A 26,823-nucleotide genomic window follows, 5' to 3' on the forward strand; every position below is an offset into this window, starting at 1 on the left:
AAATTTCTACGTATATTTACATCGTGTCCATCATAAAACTTACATCGTGTCCACCACCCAGGTTCCAATCCCAGTTGGGATCTGATCTTTAGAAATTTGTTTCAAGATGAACCGAACAGGTTACAAAAAACCGGTCGACTCATTGGTTCCCCGCCGGTCAACGGATTTCAATGCCATGGTTCTACCCGATTAATATGGGTTAAGATACCTTTTAAAAGACTAAATCAGTATTACTTGTTGTTGGACTAAAGACGTAAGGGGCATTCCCCCACCCTTTACATGTTGCACCTGTCCTTGATTGGAACATTTTTTTTTTATATACATATGCTAACGTGAATAATTGGAAAGAAAGATAGTTAGTCAGAAAAATTCAGAATAACGTGAATGATTGGAAAGAAAGATAGTTGCACCCAACTTGATGGGATACCTTTTACAAAGTCTTTCATACGAGAGAAAAATTCAGAATAAATAAGTTTATACACCTATTAATTAAGAGAGAATACTGTAAAACTTTGGAGAACATTTTGCTTATGCCTAACAAAACAACAAATCTAAAGGAGAGGGTAACAAAGTCAAGAATAGTTTCAGTCTTGTATTGTGTTTTATTAATCCATCAATAGGTCGTATCAATTTTGTTTCAGCGTTGTAGGATGATCTACGCTACTTGCTTTTTGGATAGTAGATTTGGAAATATGAGTCGGTCTGTCGGGTACTCGGGTGTCAAATAAATCAAGTTGGGTAAAGGAATCATCTTAAGCACTCATGTATGGTAGCTCTATTCAAAGTATATAACAAATACTAGTCACATGGACTGAACCATGCCGATTGTTGGGCTAATTAGGCCCACCTCTACACTCAAGTGCATACTTTTCAATTAGGCCACCAAAAAGATAATAACAAATCAATAATTCAACAAAAACCAGATTTCTAAACAACTCACAATAAGACTAGTGTCATTTTTCCAGTTAAAGAAATGCCAAATCAAAAACCAACTTATAACTTCTTAAGCATAATGTACAACCAGTTAAATATGTAGTGCTTTGGCTTTAGTACAAATTCTTCTGGAAAATACTTTGACACAAAAACAAGATAATGTATTGAATTGATAAGAGGTTCAAAGAAGCTGCTTCTGTTTCAAAACATAACAGAAAACATAGCATGATTTCATTGAAAGCCATACAAACAATTTTCACTACGACAAAACATGACTTTTTTCATAGAACCGATTTCTTCATCAAGAACAAAAACCACCGTTCAAGGATATTGTTCGTCAGCAAGTCAAAAGACTCTGATACAAATACACAGTCATCATCACCAGAACCCTCACCTGAAGGTGATGCACGAAAACAAGAGCTTCTAGCAAGAATTGCAATGCTCCAAGCCCAAAAAGTCCGTCTTACCGATTACTTGGATGAACGATCGGAATATCTTACAAAATTTGCTGAAGAGGCCAATGTCGAGTTTGACCAAGTAGGCGAAAATGCCCTCAAAGAACTTGAAGAAGCCAGTGCCAGGGTTGTTCCATCTTCTTTGATATGATATCCGTCTTTAACATATCTAAAATGTATTAACCAATAATGGAAAGTACTTGCATTCCTTACCAATTTAATTATCTCTTGCACCATAGGCTTTACGCAAGACAATTTCCCACATGAACAAGCAACCTCTAGCTACACATTTCGTCTAGAAGTGAAAAAAATGAGTTGGGTAATTTGTCAAAAATGTTTGTGTTGGGTTGGCTAAAACGGATTTTGTTCCTGCATATTAATTTTTTAGGGGGAAGGAAAACTTATTTAACTTTTTATTACACAACAAGAACAGATATACACGATGCTACAAATAAGTTTTCATTCTATAATAAAAATAATTCGACATATGTACTAGCTACATAAATTGAAAGACATGAATCAATAAAACGAAGCCTTGGGGATGAGAGTACTTACATGTTAATGAGCGATTTGCTTGTGTTCTCAAAGTATATTATTACTCCATAACTGAGTCAGGTTTTCCTTGTCTATTATTCACAGATAATGGGGAACATAGAAAGCCAAATGCAAGCGTTTGAAGAATCAGCAGAATCAAACAAGCTGGAGATAGAAGAAAACCAAAGGAAAATAGATGAGTTTGAAGTACGGTTCCAGAATGAAGTAAATGAAGGTCTATTCTTCAAAAACTTGGGGCAAAGTAAGCCTGTTGATAAAACACTGGCAAAAGAGGAAGCTGAAAAGCTCAAAGAATTGACCAAGCAAAATGCAGGAACGAAAACTAGAAGAAACATTTACCTTGCATTGATCGGCTTGATTAGCATCTCTAATTGATTCCTTGATCGCTCCGTCTTTGATTGGAGGAAAGGTGCAATTCTTGGTGTATTTTGGTTGGTTTGATTACACAATTGACCTACGAGCAAAAGATGTTAGGAGAAACACAGAAAACAGAAAGCAAAAAAAACGATGATGAGAAAGAGTGAAGTGACTTTTTGTAATTATAGTTTTGTCTTTGAGTAATTATAAATATGGCATGGTGAATAACCCAAAGTATTATCTCAAACTCTTCGGACTGATATATCATGCTAATTAACTTTTGCATCATTATTATTCTGGTGATATATGTAGTCACCAAAATGTCATTTGAATAAGATGATGCTAACATTGAAAAAAAAAAAAAAAAGAGGTTTGACTGAATGAAGGTATAAAGCCTACATGGAAGAGAGGGTATACACATGCAAACTTCAAAACAGTCTTTTTAGAGTAAGAGTAAAAATTTCTTATCATAGTGCAAGGACTAGATTTTTGTTATGGTAATGATTACCCAGTCAAAATCCTAGACCTGCATCGATATAGATAACAGTTTTGACCCATTTACTTAGCACGTTCCAATTATGCTTTTTCCAATGAGTAGAAACATGGTTAAAAGTTGGCCAAGGTGTATTTTTAACGCATAAAAACTCGTAAGTCATATTATTATACTTCAAACATTAATGTAACATTCAAATGCATGAGAACTGTTCCGTTCATATGACGACACCTAAAAGTTACCTGTTTTGACCAGTTAGGCCATTACCACTTTCCCAATCCCCCCGACCCACTGCCACTTCTAAATGTGTTTCGACTTCTTTGATTTCTAAGAAATGTTGATACAATTTAGAAGGAAGAAAAAGAGTGAGACTTGTAATGAATCTTTCAATGAGAAACAGGTATAGTATGAGATATAACCCAAAGTATGACCTTGCTACTTTGAGCTATACATCATACAACTTCACTTTAGCATCATCATACATTGTTGGCAACATCTCTTTGACCAACAACCTGCAATACTGATGCATCCTTCCTTATTTACTATACTTGCATACGATTCTATTAGTCTATTAACAAAAAGTAGATAAATGAAACCATGAAACCCAGTACTTCATGAAAACATTTTTTCGAAATGCATATTGTGTACAAAAGAGCAGTACTTAAAAAAAGACACCCACTCATATCCCCTTTTACGGGTTAATTTTATTGGTCCTTTCCATTCACATATTACAATGAAGGAATGATACTTCATTCTACAGATGCAATCAAATAATCAAAATAAATTCACATGTATCCAACTACAGTATATAACAAACCTTGTTCTTAAAACAGCCCTAAATAGAGACTAACAAGTCCTTATGTTGTACTAAAGTATATAATAAGTTACGTAATACTTTTGTATAAGGAGTACAGGAGCAAGATGCAACGCCGAGCACATCATATTCGAGCTTGGTCTTTGTATTGATAGCAACGACCAGCATCTCAACCATTACTCCAGACGAGTTGCGCAGCTCTTTGTCACTGAAATGTTGTGTATAACAAGATTTCTTCCAGAAACAACTCTGGGGCCGTTCCATCATCAGAAAAGTAGTGCTGCAGGTCAACGAGAACGACTTACTTAGCGAACAGCTTGTGTCGTCACCCTTGGCAATACCGAAAGGGAATGGAACTGTTATATCGCCACACTGCCTTTGACATCCTTGCTTTGCAGTACCAGCAAAAACTGTTCCTCCGTTGCCCGCCGCCATTGCAAGAGGAATATTTATTGATAATATTGAAAATTGACAAACTATTATTAGCAGGCACATGTAATTATAAATTAGAATAAGCATGTTTGTATCTTTTCTTTTCTAGCTATTATAATTATATATGTATGTACGTGGTGAAAACACCTACCTACTTTGCTTTATTAATAATAATAATTGTGAATATGTTTCATTACCAAATCAGTCGTCATTGCAATTTATATAGACTGCCAATTTCCTAAAGAAATAGCATGCAGTTGATTACATACATGAGTCAGTACGAGGAAAAATTTTCAAATAGGACAAACTTAAAAAACTTATGAAAAATAAAATTAAAAGGGGCAAAATGTTAAAAACCTATAAAAAATTTATAAAAATTTATAAAAAATTTAAAAATACATGACAAAATTTAAATTTGGAGGAGGACATTGGACCCTCTTGCCCCCCTTTAGTACCGCCCCTGACTGCATATAACCTTTTTTAGGGATAGAGTGATCAGGCTTTTTGGTTCAGTTTTGGTTTCATAGGATAAAAAAAACCAAGTATATAGTTTAGTTTATTTTATATTTATATTATATTATTTTGTTATTTATTATTTATGTTGAGTAAATATGTTAATGTGTTTGAACTTTTGCCCAAAACAATTAAATTCAACGATATATATGTTCTAAATGGAAAAGCACATAATAAAAAACAATTAAATTCAACGATATATATGTTCTAAATGGAAAAGCACATAATCAATCATCATTTCAGTATGTAATAATTAAAGGGATTAGTTTCCTAGAATTAAAGAAACTTTGAATGAATGTCTATAATAGGTAATAACTAAAGTTGTGTGTATTATATGTAAACAACTTTGAAATAATGTTTATTATATATAAGAATTTCGTTTCAACCTATTACAATCTGACAAGTGACACCTGTATATGTTTGCCACATATGTTTTCTTACATACAATAAACATTTTTTCAAGTTGCTTACATACAATACACATAACTTTAGTTTTTTCCTACTATAGACATTCGGTCAAAGATAGTTACATTCCAGGAAACTAATCTCATAATTAAATTATACCGATTTCAACACTTTAAAAATATAACTAAATATAAGGTTTTTTTTTTCGTTAAGTTAGTTTCGATTCAGACGTGCTGGAAGCAATTTTAACCAGCGAATTGCTGGACCTCCAACCCCTTCCTCATGAAAAATACCTTAGAGATGAGAAACCCAAGACTCGAACCCAGAAAAACTCACCTCTGTGGCCCAAATAGTGGATTTAGAGAAATACCTCTGGCCAACCCACCTAAGTGGAGTTGGTTAACTAAAATATACCGTAATTAGTAAAAAAAAAATCAATTGTATATTTAATTTCTTGCTTAAAATGGCATATTTATTTAAAACTTAATAAGCTCAAAGTGTTGAAAAAAAAAGAAATGGAACCAAAACTAAAAACGATCCAGATGAGCTCAAAACCGAATGGTTGAAAAGTTGAATCAATCAATATTAAAAAAAAAAAAAAACCAAAGTAATCGATGCAAATTTTAGTTTTGGGCCAAAACCGAACTGCCTCGTACGTCCCTACTCCCAGTCCATGACAATTCATAACTACTAGATACAAAACAAAAAGTATTAATAAATAAAGTTACCAATAGTAAAATAAGACGGATAGATATATTTCTGACCATAATATACTATATATATCTACAATAGTTATAAGGCCCAATAAGTTGTAGACAAGTCCCAGTAAACTATAATACTATCAATTAATGAAAAAACTGAGGAAAAAGGAAAAGAAAAGGGAAAAGGCGTACGTGAGGCATTGAGAAACTTACATGACTTTAAACCGACAATTCAGAGAGGGATATGAGGTGTGGAAATTTCAAGATAAAAAAGATTCGACGGGAGATGGGGTCGGTACAGTTTCTTGATTTAAGCATGAGGCCGGAGAAGGAAGTGGGGAAAACTTAATAACGATGGAGACTAAAGCAAGTGGCAATCTTAAAACTTTCATATTGACGAAGGGGATTTGTGAAATGTAGCTTAGGACAATCTAATTAAATATGAGGATGGTAATATAAGGTTTTCGGGTATTTAAGTTTATGTGTGAAACACTTACATATTAAATTTTAAACTATAATTTCATAAGGGCCTAAACATGTATTCATTAAACAAAAAATACTAAAACATTATTATGTGATGAATTTACACACCTAAGTTTAGGTACCATACAGCTTTAAATTTACTTTACCATTATATATACATACATATTTGACTGAAAAATGTCAAAAATATGCTGTAATATTATTACCAATAATCTATTAATAATTTTCAGTTTTTGGCCTTTCACGCTTTTAAGAACTTTTACAAATCTAATTTAATAACCAAACCACCACTATCTATTAAAATCGTTCGATTAATCAGATCAAAGATGCATATTGTTCATGGTACAAGAACTTTTTTTTTCGCAACAACGGTGAGAACTTTAAAATTATGTATTACTACTTGTTATTGTCATATGTGAATGTTACATGTAAACAAACCGATTCACATATAAATTGATCAAGTTTTTTAAAATTTTCATTTGTATATCTCTTTTGAAAAAAAGTTATCATATGAACTTTTATTATGTTTTCAATATGAATGAAGACATTTACATGAGATTTAATGCATGCATATTATAAAAGTTTTTCACAATTTTTGTAAAATAAAAGTTCTCATGTGAACCCTACCAAATTATTAAATTAACTCCTCAAATATCACGTCTTCCCAACAATCTTTTCATATTGTGTTTTGGACGATATCATTTGCAACAAATTTTAACTGTTGCAAGGATCACCAATCACATGCGACTAAAAATAACAACTATTTTTTTAATATATAACGTACACACACAGATTTTATAATTTATTAAACTAATTAAGGTTTAAAACATATCTTGAATATGTGGTATACTATATTATAAAACAGATATCCCTTGTTTACATTTTATATTTACTTAACACAATTTTTCTCTATTCAAATCTCAACCAATCATTTGTTTTCTCTTTCCTCTATAAATCATTTATTCCTCCAATTCATTCAAAATATTTTATCTCAAAAATCGTACATAGATAAATTATAAAAATTATATGGGTGTTCTTAAAATTTCATGCTCTTTCATTAGAGATGTCATTCGATATACTTTCGACGATTTTTTAAATCTGAGGGCGGAGCCCGTACGGCTAAGGCATTTAGCTATCACACTCTATGACCTATCACCCTCATCATTTCACTGCCGCAACGCGCGGGTACTTACTCTCGTTATCTCTTAAAAGTATCGCTTTTATGAAGTAAAGTTTGCAACATTAAAAAGAGTGGCATTACATCTTTAGTAATTGAAATGCACCCTTTTTCTAAAATGTTACGTTCTATTTTTATTTGCAATTTTTATTTCTATATTGCTCTGTAATCAAATTTATCTAAAAGGCAACATTATAAAACAATGTTGCATTTGATTCATTTGTAATAGTGATCTTCGTCAGATTAATATCAAGAGACAGAGAGAGAGAGGTAAAGTGCAAAAAAGAAAGAAAAAAAAAAGACATTCTTTTATATGACATCTTTCTTTCTATAAAAAAATAGCTAATGAAGGACCGAATATAAGAAATTGATCCAGACAATAACTTTTTATTTAATAGCAACTACATTCTATAAAAATTTCTACGTATATTTACATCGTGTCCATCATAAAACTTACATCGTGTCCACCACCCAGGTTCCAATCCCAGTTGGGATCTGATCTTTAGAAATTTGTTTCAAGATGAACCGAACAGGTTACAAAAAACGGTCGACTCATTGGTTCCCCGCCGGTCAACGGATTTCAATGCCATGGTTCTACCCGATTAATATGGGTTAAGATACCTTTTAAAAGACTAAATCAGTATTACTTGTTGTTGGACTAAAGACGTAAGGGGCATTCCCCCACCCTTTACATGTTGCACCTGTCCTTGATTGGAACATTTTTTTTTTATATACATATGCTAACGTGAATAATTGGAAAGAAAGATAGTTAGTCAGAAAAATTCAGAATAACGTGAATGATTGGAAAGAAAGATAGTTGCACCCAACTTGATGGGATACCTTTTACAAAGTCTTTCATACGAGAGAAAATTCAGAATAAATAAGTTTATACACCTATTAATTAAGAGAGAATACTGTAAAACTTTGGAGAACATTTTGCTTATGCCTAACAAAACAACAAATCTAAAGGAGAGGGTAACAAAGTCAAGAATAGTTTCAGTCTTGTATTGTGTTTTATTAATCCATCAATAGGTCGTATCAATTTTGTTTCAGCGTTGTAGGATGATCTACGCTACTTGCTTTTGGATAGTAGATTTGGAAATATGAGTCGGTCTGTCGGGTACTCGGGTGTCAAATAAATCAAGTTGGGTAAAGGAATCATCTTAAGCACTCATGTATGGTAGCTCTATTCAAAGTATATAACAAATACTAGTCACATGGACTGAACCATGCCGATTGTTGGGCTAATTAGGCCCACCTCTACACTCAAGTGCATACTTTTCAATTAGGCCACCAAAAAGATAATAACAAATCAATAATTCAACAAAAACCAGATTTCTAAACAACTCACAATAAGACTAGTGTCATTTTTCCAGTTAAAGAAATGCCAAATCAAAACCAACTTATAACTTCTTAAGCATAATGTACAACCAGTTAAATATGTAGTGCTTTGGCTTTAGTACAAATTCTTCTGGAAAATACTTTGACACAAAAACAAGATAATGTATTGAATTGATAAGAGGTTCAAAGAAGCTGCTTCTGTTTCAAAACATAACAGAAAACATAGCATGATTTCATTGAAAGCCATACAAACAATTTTCACTACGACAAAACATGACTTTTTTCATAGAACCGATTTCTTCATCAAGAACAAAAACCACCGTTCAAGGATATTGTTCGTCAGCAAGTCAAAAGACTCTGATACAAATACACAGTCATCATCACCAGAACCCTCACCTGAAGGTGATGCACGAAAACAAGAGCTTCTAGCAAGAATTGCAATGCTCCAAGCCCAAAAAGTCCGTCTTACCGATTACTTGGATGAACGATCGGAATATCTTACAAAATTTGCTGAAGAGGCCAATGTCGAGTTTGACCAAGTAGGCGAAAATGCCCTCAAAGAACTTGAAGAAGCCAGTGCCAGGGTTTGTTCCATCTTCTTTGATATGATATCCGTCTTTAACATATCTAAAATGTATTAACCAATAATGGAAAGTACTTGCATTCCTTACCAATTTAATTATCTCTTGCACCATAGGCTTTACGCAAGACAATTTCCCACATGAACAAGCAACCTCTAGCTACACATTTCGTCTAGAAGTGAAAAAAATGAGTTGGGTAATTTGTCAAAAATGTTTGTGTTGGGTTGGCTAAAACGGATTTTGTTCCTGCATATTAATTTTTTAGGGGGAAGGAAAACTTATTTAACTTTTTATTACACAACAAGAACAGATATACACGATGCTACAAATAAGTTTTCATTCTATAATAAAAATAATTCGACATATGTACTAGCTACATAAATTGAAAGACATGAATCAATAAAACGAAGCCCTTGGGGATGAGAGTACTTACATGTTAATGAGCGATTTGCTTGTGTTCTCAAAGTATATTATTACTCCATAACTGAGTCAGGTTTTCCTTGTCTATTATTCACAGATAATGGGGAACATAGAAAGCCAAATGCAAGCGTTTGAAGAATCAGCAGAATCAAACAAGCTGGAGATAGAAGAAAACCAAAGGAAAATAGATGAGTTTGAAGTACGGTTCCAGAATGAAGTAAATGAAGGTCTATTCTTCAAAAACTTGGGGCAAAGTAAGCCTGTTGATAAAACACTGGCAAAAGAGGAAGCTGAAAAGCTCAAAGAATTGACCAAGCAAAATGCAGGAACGAAAACTAGAAGAAACATTTACCTTGCATTGATCGGCTTGATTAGCATCTCTCTAATTGATTCCTTGATCGCTCCGTCTTTTGATTGGAGGAAAGGTGCAATTCTTGGTGTAATTTTGGTTGGTTTGATTACACAATTGACCTACGAGCAAAAGATGTTAGGAGAAACACAGAAAACAGAAAGCAAAAAAAACGATGATGAGAAAGAGTGAAGTGACTTTTTGTAATTATAGTTTTGTCTTTGAGTAATTATAAATATGGCATGGTGAATAACCCAAAGTATTATCTCAAACTCTTCGGACTGATATATCATGCTAATTAACTTTTGCATCATTATTATTCTGGTGATATATGTAGTCACCAAAATGTCATTTGAATAAGATGATGCTAACATTGAAAAAAAAAAAAAAAAAGAGGTTTGACTGAATGAAGGTATAAAGCCTACATGGAAGAGAGGGTATACACATGCAAACTTCAAAACAGTCTTTTTAAGAGTAAGAGTAAAAATTTCTTATCATAGTGCAAGGACTAGATTTTTTGTTATGGTAATGATTACCCAGTCAAAATCCTAGACCTGCATCGATATAGATAACAGTTTTGACCCATTTACTTAGCACGTTCCAATTATGCTTTTTCCAATGAGTAGAAACATGGTTAAAAGTTGGCCAAGGTGTATTTTTAACGCATAAAAACTCGTAAGTCATATTATTATACTTCAAACATTAATGTAACATTCAAATGCATGAGAACTGTTCCGTTCATATGACGACACCTAAAAGTTACCTGTTTTGACCAGTTAGGCCATTACCACTTTCCCAATCCCCCCGACCCACTGCCACTTCTAAATGTGTTTCGACTTCTTTGATTTCTAAGAAATGTTGATACAATTTAGAAGGAAGAAAAAGAGTGAGACTTGTAATGAATCTTTCAATGAGAAACAGGTATAGTATGAGATATAACCCAAAGTATGACCTTGCTACTTTGAGCTATACATCATACAACTTCACTTTAGCATCATCATACATTGTTGGCAACATCTCTTTGACCAACAACCTGCAATACTGATGCATCCTTCCTTATTTACTATACTTGCATACGATTCTATTAGTCTATTAACAAAAAGTAGATAAATGAAACCATGAAACCCAGTACTTCATGAAAACATTTTTTCGAAATGCATATTGTGTACAAAAGAGCAGTACTTAAAAAAAGACACCCACTCATATCCCCTTTTTACGGGTTAATTTTATTGGTCCATTTCCATTCACATATTACAATGAAGGAATGATACTTCATTCTACAGATGCAATCAAATAATCAAAATAAATATCACATGTATCCAACTACAGTATATAACAAACCTTGTTCTTAAAACAGCCCCTAAATAGAGACTAACAAGTCCTTATGTTGTACTAAAGTATATAATAAGTTACGTAAGTACCTTTTGTATAAGGAGTACAGGAGCAAGATGCAACGCCGAGCACATCATATTCGAGCTTGGTCTTTTATTATTGATGCAAGTGACCAGCATCTCAACCATTAACCTTTAGACGAGTTGCAAGCAGCCACTTTGTCACTGAAAGTGTCATAACAAGATTTCTTTTCAGAAAACAAATCAATCTGCAGGAAATCAGACACTACAAAACTATAACTGATTCTGGAACTTACTTCATGACCACAGCAATTCAACATACATTTATTTAATCACCCAAGTGACTTCCTTAACATAGCTGATTCAAACTTAAGAGTCGGATAATCTTACATATACCACCATAATCATTCTAACCTCAACTCCTTATCATCTCACCATGTATACATAAGTACTATGGTTATAAAACTCATTCACTTTCGAATGGAATAACTACAAATAACAAATTAAATAAAAATAAAAATAAACTTACTTTTACCACAGTTAATTTCCGCATTACCACAACAAAGGTTGTTACCTCAAAACTGCCCTCACAAGTATATTCCATGTAACAGCAGATGGTACAATCTCCCTCACAATCGCATCATTCAAAAAACAAATCGCATCTGGTATCTTATTACAAGAACAGAGGCCCTTAAGTACAATGTTATACGAGATGATATCAGGCTTAAAGCCACTTTTCAATATCCGGGCCCAAAAACTTGATGCCTTTACACAATCCCTAACTTTGTAAAAACCTTCCATTAAAGTGTTGAAAGTAACAAGATTTGGAACACATTTGTGTTCACCCATCTTTAAATACAGCTGCAATGCATATTCAACATTTCCTACCAAACAAAGCCCGTGCAAAATAATATTGTACATAATTACATCAGGTTTAAAACCATTGTCGATGACCTGATGCCACAACTTAAGAGCCATCTCCACCTTTGTGTCTTGACATAAACCACGCATTAACAAACTATTAGTGATCTTATCGGGTGTCAATCCCTTTTCCAGCATTTCCCTCACAAGGCAATAAGCTTCATCAAAACGTTGTGCTTTGCATAATCCATCAATTAGTGTATTGTAGGTGACAATAGTTGGGGAGCTACCCATACTCACCATCTTATCAAAGAAGCCGATAGCATCCTTGATTTTACGAGCTTGAATAAATCCTTTAATTAGTGTGTTACAAACATTTGTGTTTGGATTATAGCCGTTCTTAACCATTCCATCTAACACGGAAAGAGCATCATTCAACCTCCCAACATTACAAAATCCGTTGATCATTGAAGAAAATGCATAAACATCAAGATTATTATCATTTATATCTTCTGCTTCTTTTAAAACTGTAAAAGCCTTATCTACATACCCGTTCTGACATAAACCATGGATCAAAATGCCATAGGTAGTCGAATTCACACTGAAACTATTTTTTTCATGCAATTGCTGCCACAAAGAAATTGCTTCCTCCACCTTCTTATTTTCGAACATCCCCTTAATAAATATATTAAAACTAATTACATTCCTACAATCATCCTTCTCCATAAGATCCCACAATTCAAAGCATTCGTTAATCATCCCAGAACGACAAAACCCATTAAGCAACACATTATATACTGCAGCATCAGGACACACTCTTTTCGTTACCATCTCCCTAAAAATCATCATACCCCCTTCAACATTCCCTGACTCACAAAACACATTAATAACCGCACTATACGTAAACAAATCCATTTCCCTCTCATTCCCCTTCATTCTTTCCCAAATCCTCAAACTCTCCTCAACTTTCCCACACTTACAAAAACCACTAATCATAACATTATAACTACTTACATCCGGATACACATCCGACGACCTAACTAACCTCTCCCACACCTCACACGCTTTCAAAACCTCGCCTTTTTCAAAAAACCCATCAATCAAAATATTAAAACACATCACATCTGCTCTCACACCTCGTTCAGACATTTCATCAAACACCTTAACCGCGTCTCCCATCTCCCCATTCTTAACCAACCCATTAATCAACGTCCCATAGCTAACCGAATCCGGCCCCATTTTCCGCTCCCACAACCACTCCAAAACTTCCTTAACTTTCCCAAATTCCCTCTTTTTACACAACATTTTCATATAAAGATTGTAACTTTCCAAATTTGGAACAATACCCATTTTCCTAAACCTCTTAAAAAACAAACCCGAGTGATCGAACCTGCCTGATTCAATCAAACTATTAAGTACAGTATTATAAGACCTCACACCAGGCTCACACCCAAAAATTTCTTTCATTTTTCTAAAAATTTCCAAACTTTTATCAACCATTAAATTATTAGCATACATTTTAATTACAATTAATGGAATATCTTCATTACAAATGCATTTCTTGGATTGAATTAAAGATAAGATTGCTGGGATTTTTGTCAGGCTATTTTGATTTGGGGATTTTGAAATTTTTGTTAAAATGTGGTGATAGATTGTAGGTGTTGGATTATAATTTGGATTGTTGTTGATAAAAGAATTGAAAAAATTGAGAGATGAAATTAGGGTTTTTTGGGATTTTAGGGTTTTAAGAAGGGGTTTTGGACTGTGTAATTTGGCCATGAAAATGAGGGAATCAAGGTTTGTTTTGTCTAGTCATGTTTTGTGTTATGAAGATTAACGTTTGACTGGTCTAATCAGGTGTTTTTTAAGTGATGATCGGACTTTTAGAAGAACCGTTTCTATCTTTTACACCGGTTTGGTTTTTTTTTTGTTTGTTTAAATCAGTTTTTATATTTTTTTTAAATAATTTTTTCCTTTATTAAAATAATGTGTATCCTTTAATATTATTTTTATTATTTGAATTTTTAATTTTTCAATAAACTCAAATCAGTTCAACAGTCCGATTTCCCAATCCACCTGGGTGAACTTGATTGTTCGCTTTGACCAGTTCCATTATAAAAAAAAGGTTTTAACTAGTACTAAAATGATGATATACTCAAAAACATTTTAATTTTTGAAGTCATATATAAAATCTAAAATCTATATACACATAATGTATAATGTATAGTATATTATACGCTGATCTATTAACTAGTTGTTGACTAACATACAACTATACTACCTTTTTTTTATTAAAAATATAACTATTGTTACAGCTTTAGTTATTTTATACAAAAAAAATGTTGTTTACATACTTGAATTTGTTAGAGGACATCAGTCTTTTTATCCGGCTTGATATGTAAATTTGAATCTTCTGAGTCAGTCTTTGTTTGGGGTCATGATTGTAATTAACGCATATGTGTCTAAAAACAATCTCATGATGCCTACAACTCTCGTTGTGGACACGCGATACATTAATATTTTTGTTTCAAAATCTGATGCATGAGGCATATAGTTTTAAAGAACTAAAAGATTGTTTTTTTATATGTATTATATTGCAACACAAAGGTAACAATCAATATAGTTAGATTATACTTTTTTATAATTTTTTAGATTGTCAAAACATAATCATTACCTCTTTTTGGTTTTGTTATCATAACAACTTTATAACGAATTCAACTAATTAGTGGTTGTAGTTGATATTCCCCAACAATAAACCATATTATTCTATTTCTTTTTATTTACCCATATTAAAAATCTAAAAGGGTGTTTTGTATTCGATACTGTGTTTTAAGCTAGTCACTGGTGTATGATGGGTTAGCCGAGCATATGTCAAAAAAATTTAGGTCAACAAGAAGTAACTTTATTGTGAAATTGATTGATCTTTTTTAATTTTAAGCAAATAAATAAGTAACATTAAGTATCGTCTTTTACAAATTTAGGTTTCAATACCGTTAACAATGAAAGAAATTGAGATTTAAACGATTTTTAAGTGTTATCTATAGCTAAGGTACACATATGAAACCGGTCAAAGTTATTATTACAATTGAAAATACATTTCAACATTTGTTAGTGGTCTATATTCGCAGCAAAATGTGGGCACGATTTCCTTGTTACAATACTACAAACAAATTAATTGGTTATTGGTGTACAAGTTGAATTGCTTTATACTGAAGTTAATAAAATCTCTATTATTTTTCAACTAATTTCTTTAACTTCTGTTTGCTAAGAATCATCAACACATTTGTTTCTTTTTTTTTATACTAAGTCATAAAAACAAACATTTTGATTGTTCATTAAGTAACAAGAAAACAAACAACACCTAAGTTATGTACACATTCTTTTTCTATCTTAGATGGAAATAACCGGAACCTCTTCCATTTAATTAGGTGTTTTTAATATATCAATTCACTGAGTTTTTGTTAATGTTAATCACTTGTTATTAACATGACAATAAATTAGTTAGTTATATATATACTATCAAACATATATCTTTTATGTCTTTTTCACGGTTAGTGAGCATATTAAAAGCATAATACATATATCTGGAAAACAAATTTCAGGAAATGATTGTAACAAATATTTAATACTTACTCTAACCAAGAATTTGCTTTCATTTAAAGAAAGAAAGCAACCAAACAATTAACGTGTTATCTCTATCAATAACCAGTAGCCCACACCTAATTTATTAACCAGCAAAAAAATGACATGACAACGATCATATTACAAACCTTATTGACTTATATATATATAAGCTTGAGTTGGCTTATAATGGTCATATATATCTCAACATTCTCTGTACTTAATACATTCCATCACTGGCAACTACTTGATCATTAATTACATCTAAAACAAAACATCAATGGCGGGTTTGCATTTTAACGTTGGTGGTTGGGTTCGAGCTTTCATGGTTGTCGGGTTCATGATCTTGCCTCTTTTGGTCGATGGCAGAGTTCGTCGTTACAACTTCAACGTTAGTACTACTGTATCTTTTTTGTGTTGAGTAATCGCATTACTTCTTGGTTACTTTCAACTATTTATATATATGCTATTTTTGGAAAGGAGAATACATTGTCATGCATGCAGCAATGGAACTCTTTCTATATTTATGTACAACTTTCACTACCTAAAAATTGTATAACTAATGTGATTAAAAAAAAAGCATTTTGTATACCTTTAAAAAGTATTTACACTTGTAGAAGTATAAGTTGCATAGTCTTATAAAGCAATATATATGTTACTAGCTACTGTATGGAAGTGTCTACAAAAGTGTATACACTAACTAATAATTAAAATATATGTAGGTGGTGATGAAACAAGCGAATAGATTGTGCTCGAAGAAGCCTATCGTAACGGTTAATGGTCAGTTCCCAGGACCAACACTTTACGCTCGAGAAGGTGACACTGTTCTTGTTAGAGTTGTTAACCATGTCAAATACAATGTCTCCATACACTGGTACATACAGATAATTCATCCTTTTTAACCATCTATATGTTAATTCGGTCGTTAGTAGATGATAAAGTTTGTTTGTATGTATTTGCCAGGCATGGAATACGACAACTACGAACAGGATGGGCTGATGGGCCAGCATATATAACACAATGCCCGATTCAGCCTGGACAGAACTATGTTTACAACTTTACCATTACAGGGCAACGTGGCACGCTTTTTTGGCATGCACATATTCTATGGCTTAGAGCAACCGTCCATGGTGCTATTGTCATTTTGCCTAAACTTGGAGTTCCATATCCTTTCCCAAAACCTGATGTTGAACAAGTTGTCATCTTAGGTGAGTCATCTATATATAGTCCGAAAACATAGCCCCTCTGGTAGAGAAAATTAGTACTGCAAATCAAACTTACCAATACGGATTTTTGAGTTAGAAAAGGGTCTAATATGATCATGTGTGTTTATTGCAGGTGAATGGTGGAAATCAGACACAGAAAAGGTGATCAATGAAGCTTTAAAATCTGGTTTAGCCCCAAATGTTTCTGATGCACATACCATAAATGGCCATCCAGGACCCATCAGTAATTGTCAAACACAAGGTACATATACTACATATACATATACACATACTATAATATGGAACTTAACAATAGTTTTTCAAGGCAAACTTCTAAGATGACCACCAAATAAAACGATTCAAGTTCTTTAAAGTATAACAGAAGTTCTGATGTTTACAGGAGGATTTCAGTTAAGTGTTGAAAATGGAAAGTCATACATGCTACGTATAATCAACGCTGCACTTAACGAAGAACTCTTCTTCAAGATCGCAGGTCACCAGCTCAAAGTGGTTGAAGTCGATGCCACCTATGTAAAACCCTTCACTACCAACACAATTGTTATTGCACCGGGCCAAACCACTAACGTCATAGTCACCGCCACCAAAAACTCTGGCAAGTTTATGATGGCAGCATCCCCATTTATGGACTCACCAATTGCAGTCGACAACAAAACTGCTACAGCCACACTACAGTACACCGGAACCCTTGGTACCACCACCACCACCCTAGCTATCCCACCTCCTCAAAATTCCACAGTCACGGCTAACAACTTTGTAGATTCCTTACGTAGCTTGAACTCGAAAAAGTTCCCAGCCAATGTACCATTAAAAATCGATCATTCTTTATATTTTACAGTCGGGCTCGGGATCAACCCTTGCCCGAGTTGTAAAGCGGGCAATGGAAGTAGGGTAGTGGCTGGTATTAACAATGTTACATTTGTTATGCCCACCACAGCTTTACTGCAAGCACATTACTTTAATAAGAAAGGAGTTTTCACTACTGACTTTCCAGGTAACCCACCCATTGTGTTTAACTATACTGGCACCCCACCCGCGAATATGGCAACGACTAGTGGGACTAAGGTTTATAGGTTGAAGTATAACTCGACGGTTCAGCTTGTGTTACAAGATACAAGTATTATTGCAGCGGAAAACCACCCGATTCATTTACATGGGTTTAACTTCTTCGCAGTGGGTAAGGGGTTAGGCAATTATAACCCTAAAGTAGACCCGAATAACTTTAACCTTGTTGACCCGGTGGAAAGGAATACAATTGGTGTACCTTCGGGCGGATGGGTTGCTATACGATTCCGAGCCGATAATCCAGGTAAACTTTTGTGCATGTCTTTTCTTTTCCTGGAGAATAATAGCATTATCTTTTTTTTCTTTTTTTTTTTGTCACTTTTACATTGTTTTGCCCTTTATTACAGGCGTTTGGTTTATGCATTGCCATTTAGAGATTCATACAACTTGGGGCTTAAAGATGGCATTTTTGGTGGATAATGGGAATGGACCAAATGAGTCAATATTGCCACCTCCGAAAGATCTTCCTAAGTGTTGAAAGACTGGGGAGTGAATATTAGAAACATTTCGGTTATTGTCTAGAGGATTTATTTGTTTCTTGAGCAGATAAATGATTTGCTCAATCAAAGACACAATAAAACTTGATGTATTTTTTCTTGCAATACTGATATATTAAACCAAATTATTATGTGTCTCGTGGAATGCTTTACGCTAGCTCCATCTTTAATCTTTTAACCAGGCCAAACCAAACATTTTTTTTCAAGGGTCACACAAGACATGGGCCAAATACAAATTTGGTTAAGCAAACTCGGTCATAGGCTAGCTCGGCTAAACCTACTATAGCCTGTTATAATGGCCGAGCCATGCATAGCCATAAACAAAATTTAGACATTTTTGAGACCACCATAACCAAGATCAAACTTTTATGAGATCTGGATCTAGAACCCGGCCTTGAGACTATCTTTGTTAAACAGAACAAAATATACTTGAAAAGTTTGTTATTGGTATTATAAAGAAAAAAAATTTCTGGATAGTCAATTAACGCATTTCTAATATTTTCAATACTAATCAGAACTTGCCTAATAGATACAATAACACCACCTATGGAGATTCTTGTGGTTTATATCGTACAAATCATTATAATTAATAGAATTAATAGTGGTTAACGAGTTCATGGTCACAAATCACCTGCCTTTAACTTCATATGTGTCTGAATCGGTAACAAGATCTTTGAAATCCATTGCAATGGTTTCAACAGCTGAGCTCTCTTCTTCCTCCAAAACCATATTGCAGCATTGTATTGTTGGTTACGTATAACTTTTGTAGCTGCCCGCCAACCAAACTTTTCCATTTCCAGTCGGGCAGCCTGCCCTATGATTTCACGCAACTTGGCATCATGCAAAAGTGGAACCAGTTTGTTTAAGCAGTCGTCAAGATCTCCAGGAGTGTAGAGGTACCCGGTTTTTCCTTCCTGTTCTTCAGGGATAATGTCAGGTATACCACCAGCTCGTGCAGCTACCACAGGTAGCCCAGATGACATTGCTTCTAAAACAACAAACCCGAGGGTTTCAGATTCTGACGGCATTACAAAAACATCACCACTTGCGTATGCTTGAGATAGCTCTTCGCCTTGCAACATTCCTGTGAATACCACCGGCATGCCTACAAATAATTTTTCCAAATCTTCCCTGCCAAAGATCATAAGCTTCTAGATCAAATTCAAGTTTGTACTTTACGTGATTGATACAAATATCTCTGAACCCATGTTTGTCACTTAATAAAAATTTGACCCTTTCAGAGATATTAAGGCTTCCACATGGTGGTTGTTATCGGTAGCCCACAACATAACTTTTAAAAAGCTCACTATAAAAACACCAAGGGTAATGCGGCTTAAAAGAAGCCTTTTCAGTTTCTTAAATATTTGTTTGTACAACTTTCACAATTTTAGGTTTTCAAATTTAGGAAGTTGATATCATAAATTAAAGAATTAAAATTGACAAATTTTGTAACTAATTACCTGTGTGGACCATCACCAACAAAAGCTATCCTTGCTTCCGGGATCTTTTCCATGACACTGTATTTTAAAAAATCGACAAAAATTACTGTCAATGAACCCTTGGTAGATGATTGACTTGTGTTTGGACAACCAATCTCACAACTACTACGACAGTATATTAAAATATACTAATATAGATACCCTTTGAGGAAATCTAAGCTCTTCTCGACTCCTAGACGTCCAACATGTACTATCAATGGCCGGTCAGGCTCACCATTCCTGTTTAATGAGATCAATGTAATTCTCAAAATTGATAAACTGATGGGGTTTATAGCTGTTTTAAAAAAATTGATTAATCTCATAACATGTTTGAAAGTTGGAAGGTTTCGGTAACAATATGTAAAGTACAATGACCAAAGGATGAAATTTAAGTGTAGAAATAAGAATCATACGTTAGTCTAACTCGCATTTCATGAGAACGGAACTTTGGATGGAAACTTTCTGAATCAACGCCCTTATTCCATAACCGGATTTTGTTAGCTGAAAAGCAAAACAAAATTTGTTCATACAACCCTTTGTGCAAAAAAGGTCCATATTTGAGAGTAGCTCTTTAGTTATCAAAATTCAAATCTTTAGTTAGCCTTTTGCAAAGAATTACCTGCTGTCACTCTTGCTTGACGAAGATCCTGTGCAATAGCAGCCGATGGCACCAAGGTGAGGTCAGCTGCCCTGTGAAGAAACTCTGATAGGAGAAGAATATTGAAATCAAATTCTTAAACTAAAGCTAGAGAGACGTTGAAGCTAGAGGTGGCACTATGGGGCAGTTGAGCAGGTAACAGAGTCAAATAGATTCGGGGCAAAATACGCTCAAGGTAAAACAGGTCAGGTTAGATTGACCAGTAAATAATTTTTGTCTGATTAAAAAGTAGATTTATAAGTAATGTATTAAGTATGACTATAACACTACATAGTTACAAAACACTCTAAATTAATGAAAATTGAAAAGATACATTCTGGGTGATTTTCAAACCACTGGTCCATTTGACTCGTTTGCATCTTACCAATTTTATACTCGACCCATTTAAGATAAAACATAACCAAACCTGTCCTGCTCGTTAGTATATGGGTCAATATTACTGTCTGTGGCAAAACATAATAAACACAAGCATATAGTAAGAGTCATCGCATACTTATAACTAACCACATTGGCTTGACGAGCCAGCTAAATGTGTATCTTGGTATGTAACTGCAACAAAATTACAAAACATATTCAAACCAAAGCATTTGAATATGTGTATTCTAAGATATGCAATCACCGTCCCATGGATATTCCAATGTGGGATGACACGTGAGAGTTGCAAGTCGCCAGTATTTTGACCATAATCATCAATAAAATCTATTAAGATAATATCGCATTAACTAAACAAAATTCCTAAACATGTTAATGGAAGAGTGTTTTAGGGAGTCTTTGGATGTGCATTTTGAAAATCACATGGTTAGGTAATTTTACCATTATCTCAATAGTCAATATTCTTAGACAAGCTCATTACTTGATTATCTAAAATTGATTTTTATCAGGAAAAAATAATCATAAGCAGTTTAACCAATCATCCAACACTAATCATTGCGACTTTGGATGGCAATAATCAGTATAAAAACGCTTCCAAACACCATCTAAGACATTTAAAACATTTTTTACTAAACCTTGTATTGAATCACAACTTGCCCTTTTTACAGGACAGGCAGTGCATTATGCATATCATTAAATGATAAAGTAGCTTATGCTTACACAGGTACATGTGTATGATAGGACATCACAATAGGAACACACAGCAACTTGGCAATAAGGAGTGCCCCAAAAACCTAATGATTAGCACAACAACCATATTAGAATGTAGAAAAAAATACGAGCTTAAAGATCAGAGAAATATTAGTAAAAACTTACCATAATACCAGGAGATGATGCATGAATGATGTCTGGCTTAAACTTTTTAACCTCATTGATTATTCTAGGGCTCAATGCTAGGGAAAGTGGCACATTTTGGTACCATGGAAGAGGAAAGCTGCACGAGAAAGAATCAATAAATTTTAAATATAACTACATATTCCAAAAGTGTCACTTTTGCAGTGTCAAACACTGATATTATGCTGATTATTGACTTCTGTGAACGAAAGGCATTTTAGACGTTTGATTAATAAAAAGAATTAAGAAACCAACCTTCGTGAGCCAACTAACTTTGCTCCATGGAACTCTTTAGGCACCCCTTCATGAGTTGTTACAACCATCACCTATACAAGTGGATTATGAGTTTACTAAATAAAAGGTGACAATTTGTAGATTCCATATTATTTACTTACTTTATGCTACATAGAGGCAAAACTGTGATAATATGCGATATGGTTTTATTTCATTTCCAATTCGGTCACTGAACTCTAGAAATCATTAATCATAAGTGTCGGACTGTCAGTTAATATTATATCTCTCTGCCTTTCAATAGAATAGTGTAGAAGTTAAGGTAAACAAGAGGTAACATGTGTTAACAAATAAAGTAAAAAAAGGCGTGCAGTTTTCGATGGTTTAATTTGCAGTATTAAATGATAACGAACTTACCTCGTCTCCCATCTCTCGTAGATATTTAATGAAGTTTTGGAAACGATTCTTGTACCCAGAAACGTACCTATAATCCAAAGGAACCATAAAGTTTGGTTAGTATATAGGCTACACCAAAAAGTAAAATCGACCTCATTAGCCGTGAATGCATATATTGTTGTATGCTTACCAAATAATCCTGCATAAACCTTTGAGGTTTAAGAAGTATCATTAAAAAAACAGATAACTAAATTAATGTTAAAAGTATAAACATAAAGTCTTTATTGGCATAAAAGTGTACGATGCACGTGCATGCTCTTAAAATCAATTTGTAGATCCTAGATGCAGTTAACTGCAATTTATGGTCAATCACTTTCCAGACACAAAGGCATAATTCTAATGCTTGGTTCGGTCAAATATTAGAAGCCTCTCAAATTTTGTATAAAATGAACAAATAAACTAGTAATTGCAAGCAAATGCTTTCTGAGCACTGTGCCTTGTAAATATATTATGCAAATTAGTATTAGCAAGCAAAACAAGATTTTTGTATTTTATTTTTGTCCGTAGGATAAAGGTTGTCTGAACAACACACGAACTTGCAGAAGTCAATGAATAGGTACAAAAAAAGTTCCTAAAGGGAAACTTTATGTTTATGCTTCCAAAGTTTTCGTTGCACAAAAGACACATTATAACCATTATAAAAGACGTTTCTTACTGCTGACAATTGCTGTGTTACATCAAAATACACAAAAAATTAACTAGGCAGCATATAATTGAACCGGCAAATTACCACTTTAAACCATACAAAGATGCATATAGATATCACTTTGGATCAGATCACATCAAAAAAAACCCATGATTTCTTTTATAGATTACATGAAAATTATAATATATCCATCAAGACTGAGGCAAAACACACACCATGATTGTGAAATACACAATCAAGCAATTTTTTCATTACTACCTTAGAAATGGAAACTATTCATCAAATCAAGTGTTCACGTGTTTTCTCGTGTTTCAGTAGTGGCTAGTTGTATCGGATTAGGATCTTCTCATGTTCCATCGAAAAGAAAAGATATATATTTAAGACCTACTTTTGGTTCATGTTATGGGGCCCACTAATTTGTATAGTTTGAATACATGACCGCTCATGTTGGCCTCAACATGCCAGGATCTAAATCTACTTATGTTTATAAGTATCTCAAATAATCCGTATGGTAGTAGCTACAACAAACTTGATTATTTAAACCATAAGACTAAAATTATATAAACAACCCTGTTTCATGATTTAGGATATACAAATGCCCAGAAGCATTTATCTAGCATGATTATTCGCGACACATAATCGGTTTCAAATAACATAGCACATTCAAACACTCCTCCTAAAGTTGTAAAGGGGTGATATGTACACATCACAACTTAGCCATACACAACAGGTACAAATGGTATACGACACAATATACAGCTTATTAAGGGCAATATAATTAACTTTTGTTGTGTAAATACAACTTCCCAAAGTTATAGAACATCGTTAACTCCGTTAAGCAAGCTCATAAATAAAACTATCTAATAACATGAAAACTTAGTAACAAAGACAACTTCACAGGGTCAACAACAGCAATATATCAACAATATCAAGGTTGGGGGTTCTATTCATAGTTTCAGTATATTGGTAGTTAGTTGGAAACAACAATATAATAGATTATCAGATAAAAAGCCAAGATTGAACAAAAAAATAGCAAAATTTCGAAACTTTTTCGAAAGAGGGACTCACGAAAAAGGAGAGGGCTCAACAAAGATAGCAATACGCCTTGGTTTACTATTAACTTCAGATTCAACTTGAGAAGGAGGACCCTCTTCTTCATCATCATTATCTTTACTAATTTCCACAAATTTCAAGTCTTCAGATACACAATTCAAAATGGGGGTTCTTGTTTTTTGTTTAATACAACAAAAAGATTGAATCTTTTTTGTTTCAAAAACATAAACACATGAAATTCTTGAAGAACTCAAATTGGGTGTTCTTGTTTTTTGTTTAAAGTAATAAAAAGATCCAATCTTAGAGCTAATTGGCTTTGTGGGTGTTGTTTCATTAGCATTAAAATATGAAATTCTTGAAGATTGAGGTGATAAATTTAAAGAAAGCGATGGTGTTGGCATGTTGATGATGGTAGTGGTGGTGAAATGTAAATTTGAGAAATTGGGAGGTTTTATTTAGGAAATTTGGAAAAGGGAATCAAAGGGATTTGTGTGATTGGATTAAAGGGATATTCCTTTTTTGAGAGTGAATGGTTGATGATGAAGAAATTTGGGGGGATAATATTTTTTGTTGACGGTTTATAAGAGCATATGCTCGTAACATGTTGCTATTTGAAGATGGAGCTATCAATAGGTAACGGACAAGGTAGTTGACATGGGAAACATGTGTGTTATATCTTGTGTGGCAGCTCTTTTGAGGTTTTCATTTTTAAGACCAAAACTTGTAAGACTCGAATCAACCTCAACAAATATGAATACTCCAAGTTTCTTATAAGCTTGTCATAGATTGGTAAGTCATGTATTACGTTCGACTCATAAAAAAAATATATCATTAGCAAGACTATTTTTACGATTACTTTATAAATTATCATTAGCAAGACTATTTCTACGATTACTTTATAATTGAGGGTGTTAAACTGTTAATAAAAATCATCCTAACCTCCCAAAGAATGAATCTATATCCATTTCTTTAGGGTCATTTCCCCTTACAAAATAGACCCACGGGTTTTAATATTTACGATCTACATAATTGGTGTAGCACCTAACTTTTATTAGGGATAATTGCATATATCCCCAAATATGACATAAATTACAAATTTCCCCAACTAAAATTTTAAATAACAAATATACCCATTATTTTTTATTAAATAAACATATTTATCTATTTATATCCATTTCATCAATTAATTTTTATCTTATGACCATTTTATCCTTCTTTACTTAAACATTTTGACAGAGCACCAGCCACTAAGATCAAAAACAAAAACTTACGAACTCCTTTGGAAGCCAAATTCTATGTATGCAGTTAAAAAAATCCCTATAATAACTAAAGTTTCAAACTTATTAAAAGTCCACTAGACCATCAAAAATCAATCTATAATCAACCTATCAATCCTATAAAAAAAAAAAAAATCCATCGCTATATTATCAAGGAGTCAAACACCACAATCGATATAGAATCAATTCTGATTCAACTAATTCTTTTGAATCCTATCATCATCATTATAATCAAGTTTTATAAATACATTGTTTTATAGAACCCATTAATCTATGTGTTTGACCTTCAACAACAATCATATCCTCCTCCAACTGCGGTTGTTTAATACCCGACACCCCCAACTTCTATCCCACTGCTGCTATGTCTTATATATAGATTGAATGTATGTATGAATCTATATATTGATGATGATATACACCCATGTAATTTATATGCACAAATTTTTTGTTGTTTGAATGTATTCACGTACATATATGAAGTAAGAGACCGACGGTGGATGTTGGGGATAAATTGATAATGTTGGTGATGATAAAGAATAAAGATTTGTTGTGTATATCTTTGAACATCTTTTATGTGTTTGTAAGTATATCTGCTTGGCACAATTTCTTATTTGATAAAGGGTATGATTGTCTAATTCATATTAAAAAATAAAATTGAGTATGTTTGTAATATAAATTTTTTGTTGGGGAAATTTGTAATTTACATGTTATTATTAGGTATATATGTAATTGGCCCTTAAACTAGACTATAATACAACTTAATAAACACATTAGTAAATAACCATCTTAAAAAGTTAAAAGTGATTACCTTAAGAAATTAATAAGCTCAAACCGACCCAAATACAAAGAAACTTGGGCCTATTTTGAGAAGCCCATTTAAAAACATCTAAGTATCTAACAATTCAACCCATTAAAGAGCAAGGGATCAGGCAAATTAAAGGGCTATAAGCCTATAAGTAAGAAGGAGTCAGACGAAATGATTAGCCCATTTTTATTTTTTTTTTTAAAAAAACAGGGTAACTTGGTGGTGGGATAAGATCTTGTAACTATAAGGTCATGGGTTCAAAACCTATATAGGGGGTTTTCTCATATTTATTGAGTTTCCTACTGAATTGGTGTATTGACATTAT

At 33.3% G+C, this 26,823-nt stretch overlaps 5 protein-coding genes and 1 long non-coding RNA gene across 7 annotated transcripts; 3 read left to right on the forward strand and 3 right to left on the reverse strand.

Moving 5' to 3' along the window:
• The first annotated feature begins 1,117 nt into the window (after window positions 1-1,117).
• On the forward strand, window positions 1,118-2,350 carry LOC122607457. The gene is made up of 2 exons (XM_043780434.1): window positions 1,118-1,515; window positions 2,028-2,350. Exons 1-2 carry the CDS (start codon window positions 1,159-1,161, stop codon window positions 2,316-2,318), a joined length of 648 nt encoding a protein of 215 aa, XP_043636369.1. The 5' UTR covers window positions 1,118-1,158; the 3' UTR covers window positions 2,319-2,350.
• A 6,450-nt stretch (window positions 2,351-8,800) lies between these two features.
• On the reverse strand, window positions 8,801-9,768 carry LOC122606578. The gene is made up of 2 exons (XR_006324949.1): window positions 9,674-9,768; window positions 8,801-9,412 (listed from the first exon to the last, which is right to left on the reverse strand). It is a non-coding gene; the product is annotated as an uncharacterized LOC122606578 (long non-coding RNA).
• Window positions 8,846-10,281, forward strand: LOC122606577. The gene is made up of 2 exons (XM_043779419.1): window positions 8,846-9,243; window positions 9,758-10,281. Exons 1-2 carry the CDS (start codon window positions 8,887-8,889, stop codon window positions 10,199-10,201), a joined length of 801 nt encoding a protein of 266 aa, XP_043635354.1. The 5' UTR covers window positions 8,846-8,886; the 3' UTR covers window positions 10,202-10,281.
• Window positions 10,282-11,374: 1,093 nt separating this feature from the next.
• LOC122606575 (pentatricopeptide repeat-containing protein At3g09060) lies at window positions 11,375-14,059 on the reverse strand. Of its 2 annotated transcripts, none has more exons than XM_043779415.1 (2): window positions 11,936-14,059; window positions 11,375-11,565 (listed from the first exon to the last, which is right to left on the reverse strand). In XM_043779415.1, the coding sequence occupies exons 1-2, from the start codon at window positions 13,999-14,001 to the stop codon at window positions 11,529-11,531; spliced, it is 2,103 nt and encodes a 700-aa protein (XP_043635350.1). In that variant the 5' UTR covers window positions 14,002-14,059; the 3' UTR covers window positions 11,375-11,528. The 2 variants fall into 2 exon arrangements, with proteins under 2 accessions (XP_043635350.1, XP_043635351.1); XM_043779416.1 differs by having other exon boundaries at window positions 11,891-14,059.
• A 1,999-nt stretch (window positions 14,060-16,058) lies between these two features.
• On the forward strand, window positions 16,059-18,733 carry LOC122606576 (laccase-4-like). The gene is made up of 6 exons (XM_043779418.1): window positions 16,059-16,234; window positions 16,566-16,717; window positions 16,807-17,051; window positions 17,182-17,310; window positions 17,449-18,375; window positions 18,479-18,733. The coding sequence occupies exons 1-6, from the start codon at window positions 16,124-16,126 to the stop codon at window positions 18,607-18,609; spliced, it is 1,695 nt and encodes a 564-aa protein (XP_043635353.1). The 5' UTR covers window positions 16,059-16,123; the 3' UTR covers window positions 18,610-18,733.
• A 321-nt stretch (window positions 18,734-19,054) lies between these two features.
• Window positions 19,055-24,976, reverse strand: LOC122606846 (sulfoquinovosyl transferase SQD2-like). The gene is made up of 11 exons (XM_043779724.1): window positions 24,432-24,976; window positions 22,679-22,745; window positions 22,286-22,356; window positions 22,013-22,130; window positions 21,857-21,930; window positions 21,258-21,313; window positions 20,726-20,809; window positions 20,520-20,607; window positions 20,269-20,346; window positions 20,089-20,145; window positions 19,055-19,759 (listed from the first exon to the last, which is right to left on the reverse strand). Exons 1-11 carry the CDS (start codon window positions 24,815-24,817, stop codon window positions 19,249-19,251), a joined length of 1,590 nt encoding a protein of 529 aa, XP_043635659.1. The 5' UTR covers window positions 24,818-24,976; the 3' UTR covers window positions 19,055-19,248.
• Between the last annotated feature and the right edge of the window lie 1,847 nt (window positions 24,977-26,823).

This window comes from Erigeron canadensis, chromosome 7 (assembly GCF_010389155.1).
Source record: "Erigeron canadensis isolate Cc75 chromosome 7, C_canadensis_v1, whole genome shotgun sequence".
NCBI classification, from domain to species: domain Eukaryota; kingdom Viridiplantae; phylum Streptophyta; class Magnoliopsida; order Asterales; family Asteraceae; genus Erigeron; species Erigeron canadensis.